Raw genomic sequence first — 5,491 nt, forward strand, 5'->3', positions numbered from 1 at the left:
CCTTAAAAACTTGCGTCAAGTCAGAAACATTGAAAAAGTTTAAAGCAATCAAGACATACAAGAGACTGAATTAACCATCTGTCTACCAATTACTAGTGGATGTTTAAAGGGTTAAAATGATGTATATTATAAATTATTAAGAGAATCAATATTGTAACATACTATCTCTACTAGTAATGGTTGTCATATCATTAATATTCTAGATATTTATATAGTTTTCTCTAGTGAAACATCTACCCTAGTTTATAGTTTCAACTTTATTGTTCAGTTAGTTCACAGCAAAATATTCAAAAAATTGATGAGTACATCACATATTCAGATATTTATACAACAATAGTGGATTTGTGAGATCATTACATGAACAGTTCATTAGTGTGAACTTATATGTTCTGCGAGTAACAGTTAACACATGCTCAATCTGTCAGTGTGAACATTGCAAGTTCTAAAGTGAACAGTGAACATTATAGGCTCAGTCCATTAGTGTGAACTTTGCATGTTCTAATGAACAGTGAACATTATAGACCCAATCAGTTAGTGTGAACATTGCAAGTTCAGTTAGTTTTTGTGAACAGTACAAGATGAGTTCTGAAGAGGAAGAGGTTTTAATTAAAATTTGGTGTTGAATGTTAAAATTTTTTCTGAAATTTGAACTGAAGAAAGAACACATAAGCTTATGTTCTACAGAAAATTTATGTTTCTTTGATATACAATATATACAATACCTAAAATAAAAAGAAGTTAATTTGTAATTTTTGGAAACTTGTTATATGTTTTAAAGATTTAGAACTTGTCTTTTGCCAGATTTCGGGCAATGTTTTAAGTATTTCAGTTATTTTGGGTCAAGCAATACTAATGCTATATAAATCTCTTTTTCAGTCTAAAATACACCAATGGTTACATGGCCGTCTTGCCTTATCACAGCAATCTAGTAGATTTGAATTACCAATGGATATGAAAAATTTGGAAAGTAAGTGACATTTTCATTTTCCTTAGTACTACGGCTTCTGATTCCTTATATTTTTAAAAAATGTTATATTGTAATATTTCTGCGATTATCATTTTCTGTGAGAAATTTCCAACTCACTGCAAAACTTGACAGTAAGAATTATAGAAAAAATTACATGGAGAATTTTTAAAAAAACCATATTTTACAACAATAGCAAAACCAATTCATGAGGATCTTCATCAACAGGTAGTTCATGGCAAGGATAATAACTTAGGCTCACAAGGATCCTGTCCATCAACTGGTTCTTGGCAAAACCTCTTGACATAGATCTTTTCTGGATTTTGCTTTGCCTAGTGATTTAAAGCAGGATTCCTTAGCATCTTGTACTGACCATCTTCAGCTTTTCATTTTGAAATTCTATTTTTAGCTATGTCACCATTAGAATACTTGAGAAGACATTGTGTTATTTCAAACAGACGCCAAAATCTCTATCAAAAAATATTCCTTAAAAATAAAGATAAATCTGGCTTAATCTTACTCAAGGTAAGTGTAGATTAAAGATATTATTGTTCGTATATGACATTCAGAGGTAATTGGATCACATCTGGTCATTGTGGTCATTTTTACCATGACCATTTTTTAAAAGTGACCCACATGAAACTGATTGTAATCTTTTGTTGTTGTGGTATTTGGGTAAGGAGTTATTGCAATATACTAAGAGTAAGAATGGATGGGTAGTGAACAAGTTCAGATGAAACCAAGGACCTCACAATTCCGAGTAATCTACATGAGGTAACCAAGGTGAACAAATAAGGTCAACCATTTAATCTGCTCTGTGAAAAAGTTGGAAAATGTTATGGAATCATACCTGACACCCAGAATCTTGGAGTTTCCTAAACCAGCAACTGTCTGATCTTCAGTCAGTTGATTTTTTTTTCTTGATTATTGGATTGGAATATATCAATTTCTTGTGATGGATTTGGAATGATTGAGGCTCATTTGGAAATGTGTTTATACAGAGGGTAAATACTAATTAGGGCCAAATTTGTTGGGTAAAATGCTGTTAATTCCAAATGAAAAGATGTTTTATAATGAACTAGTAATACTATACATATTGCTTGTATCTGAATTTCCTTATCATGTCAGTGAACATGAAAGCTGTGATCAAACATTGGACCATCATGTTATCTACAATAGAATTGATATCTATAATATTACAATATTTCAGGATTTAGAGAAAGGATTAAATGATGTTCTAGTCAATGGTATTAATAGTGAACAGTTAGAAGAATTTAGTCGCCTACTGTTAATACCTAATGATGTTAAAATAGATTGTAGATTATTCTCTTGTATAGCTGCTGTTGTAGAGAGATTACTTTATCCTAAATTCTTGTAAGTACCATCTTTAATTTTAATTTACTTGCTAAATAGGTTATATCAATGCATAGGTTATTCTGTGTGGTTATATCAATGCATAGGTTATTCTGTATTTTTATATTAATGCATAGGCTTATCTGTATTGTTGTATCAGTGCATAGGCTATTCGATATAGTTATCTCAAAGCATAGGTTATACTGTATTTTTATCTCAATGCATGGGTAATTCTGTATTTTTATATCAATGCATCATCATCAATGTACCATTATGCTACTACATAGGTTATTTTGTATCAGTATGTCAGTGCATAGGTTATTCTAGGGGATTCTGTATCATTATATCAGTGGATATGCTATACTGTATTTTTTATATCAATACGTGGGTAATTCTGTTTTTTTTATATCAATACATGGGTAATTCTGTATTTTTTATATTAATACATGGGTAATTCTGTATTTTTTATATCAATACATAGGTAATTCTGTATTTTTTATATCAATACATGGGTAAATCTGTATTTTTTTTATATTAATACATGGGTAATTCTGTATTTTTTATATCAATACATGGGTAATTCTGTATTTTTGATATTAATGCATAGGTTATTCTGTAGTTTTATATTAATGCATTGTTATCTCAAAGCATAGGTTATTCTATATTTTTCTCTCAATGCATAGCTTATTCTGTTTTATTTCAGAACTGCTGACACAGCAGATTTACCAGATTTCCAGAAAGAAAAAATAGAATGTGCTGATTTCTGTGCTCTGGATTGGAAATTTCATGGAGTTAAAGTTAATCCTCCTACAGAAAGACTAATCAAATCTATCCAAGCTGTGGGATAAATGAGATGAGTGTACCAGTTAATGTGGTAAAGATTATACATTGGGATTAAATGGATTAAGTAATATCTGATTACTCCAAATTGAAAAAAAAAAATTGCAATTTTTCGAGAGATAAGTTGTTGATAAAACTGTGATAAATATTATTTATTTTTTATGTAAAATGTTATAAAGAATAACTTGTTATATTTTGTGTATTGTATTTGTTATATTTATGTGTATTGTATTTGTTATATTTATGTGTATTTTTGTATTTGTTATATTTATGTGTATTGTATTTGTTATATTTATGTGTATTGTATTTGTTATATTTATGTGTATTGTATTTGTTATATTTATGTGTATTTTTGTATTTTATATTTATGTGTATTGTATTTGTTATATTTATGTATATTGTATTTGTTATATTAATGTGTATTGTATTTGTTATATTTATGTATTTTGAATGTTAGTGCTTGTAAATATTTATTAAATTATTTCTTTATTAAAAATATGTTGATCTTTAACTGAGTAGAGGAGCAGGTATGTGTTGTAAATAATATTTGTTTGAACCCATGTAGATAAATCAATACAAAGTTCATGACAAGGGTCATGGTTAATGGGATAAAACATTTATCTTCAACGTTTATATATATATTAATTCATAACTTTATAACTATGATATTTGGTAATATAGTTGATAGAAGTGGTTAGCGTCCATTGTCTTATAAAAAGTTCAATGAAAAAATTGTTATATTATAAAACAACTTATAAAATCTGCATTTTTTTATGGAATAAAAGGTATCGTCAAGTATCGATACACAATGTCATGATTCGATACGCGTATTGTGACATGTATAATGATACATCGATTCACTGATGTATCGTGCCAGTACTAAATAGGGGGCTAAAGGACTTAATGGGTGGAAAACTATTGAGGAGCAGAATCACAATGTGGCAGTTCTGCTGAAGCCTCCCATGGAGAGTCTCGGTGGGTTCTCCTCAAGAAAACAGAAATATTTTGGAGCAAAAACGTATAAAAATAATATTTTAAAAATTGTTATGAATAAAAATTACCCTAAACATATAAGTTATGAAAAGACAGACATAATATTAATATATGTTTAATACAGTTATATAAAACAACAATTATAATGATAAATATAATATATAATATAATGTTAATATTTAGATTATATAAATATCAATTACTTATCACAGAATTTATGGAATGTTTACAGATAATAATATTGCAAAAAATATATCCTCACATAATAAGGCTAGAAATTTGATATCAGGAGAGAAGAATATCTTCAATATGAAATATCTCTGTATAAATGTCTAGCATTATGAAGTTTTAACATACAATTATATAATATAATTAATATTTTATTGGATGGAGAACTGATAAAGGTACATGTAATCATACCACAACTTTACTGAACTTAAGGTTACTAGTGGACCTCAGAGCAGCAGATGCCATTCTGTAAATTGGTTTGTCATCTTGGCAAACCTTTCGAAACGTCCACTTTTTTCAAATTTTTCATGCAGTATATTTATCACAAAAAAAAAGAAACAGAGTATATCAACTTTATATCTCATGAGTAGCACAGTGATAGCACTATTCACAACTCTAATAAGAGGCATGACATGAAAAAAGCAAAGACAACCATTTACTTTATTCATGGGTCAAAATATGTAATCTGTAAGAGTAATCTCCCTTTCCAAAATAGTATTAGAACATAACGAAAAACTTTTTGAAAGGGAGACAATTTGAACTATATTCCATCTCTTGAATGAAATTCAAAATGGTATTCACTGTATGCTTGACAACGAGCATATGATGAACTACTAGGGTTTTGTATTTCTAAAAGATTAAAATTTTGCCACATGTAAACTTAATTTAAAAATGGCAGTAACATCTTCAACAGCACCAGATAAAAAAAATGGAGCTTAATTATGCACTAGTAAAATAAAGATGATGTACAACATTTTATCTAGAAGATCTAAAATGAACAGATGGTGATGCACTACGTTGGTTATAACTTCTATTCAGTTGATTATAAGCTCTTTCTAAATCCAGTAGTTCCTGTAACAAAATTTTTAAAATGATAAATTAATTGAAGAGTGCACAGAAAACTATACTAGCCAAAGGTGGGCAAAGACAGAAATAGAATTAACTATTGGATTAAACAAGACTGCTTCACATTACAAAATTGTAACTTTCAGTATTTGTCAAATATATTCAGGAAAACTTAGATAAACTTTTTCAAGGGATACTATGTCTTAGAAAGAACATAAAATTTTAAAATTTTAACTTGGCCAATATATTCATTAGTAGATATACCTA

The 5,491-nt window shown here is 28.6% G+C and overlaps 2 protein-coding genes across 2 annotated transcripts in view; one reads left to right on the top strand and one right to left on the bottom strand.

Annotated features, from left to right (window-relative positions):
* The window catches only part of LOTGIDRAFT_237494 (hypothetical protein), a gene marked incomplete at its 5' end in the record, with an annotated part of 13,024 nt that extends 9,372 nt beyond the window's left edge, over window positions 1-3,652 (top strand). The window contains 5 exons of the mRNA XM_009046895.1: window positions 877-967; window positions 1,374-1,489; window positions 2,175-2,338; window positions 3,021-3,210; window positions 3,249-3,652. Coding sequence (XP_009045143.1) covers window positions 877-967; window positions 1,374-1,489; window positions 2,175-2,338; window positions 3,021-3,165 — 516 coding nt within the window. The 3' untranslated portion in view covers window positions 3,166-3,210; window positions 3,249-3,652. The remainder of the gene's footprint in view (window positions 1-876; window positions 968-1,373; window positions 1,490-2,174; window positions 2,339-3,020; window positions 3,211-3,248) is intronic.
* Window positions 3,653-4,250: 598 nt separating this feature from the next.
* Window positions 4,251-5,491, bottom strand: part of LOTGIDRAFT_237495 (hypothetical protein) — a gene marked incomplete at its 5' end in the record, with an annotated part of 9,105 nt that continues 7,864 nt past the window's right edge. The window contains one exon of the mRNA XM_009046896.1: window positions 4,251-5,230. Coding sequence (XP_009045144.1) covers window positions 5,135-5,230 — 96 coding nt within the window. The 3' untranslated portion in view covers window positions 4,251-5,134. The remainder of the gene's footprint in view (window positions 5,231-5,491) is intronic.

Source organism: Lottia gigantea (genome assembly GCF_000327385.1).
Source record: "Lottia gigantea unplaced genomic scaffold LOTGIsca_108, whole genome shotgun sequence".
NCBI classification, from domain to species: domain Eukaryota; kingdom Metazoa; phylum Mollusca; class Gastropoda; family Lottiidae; genus Lottia; species Lottia gigantea.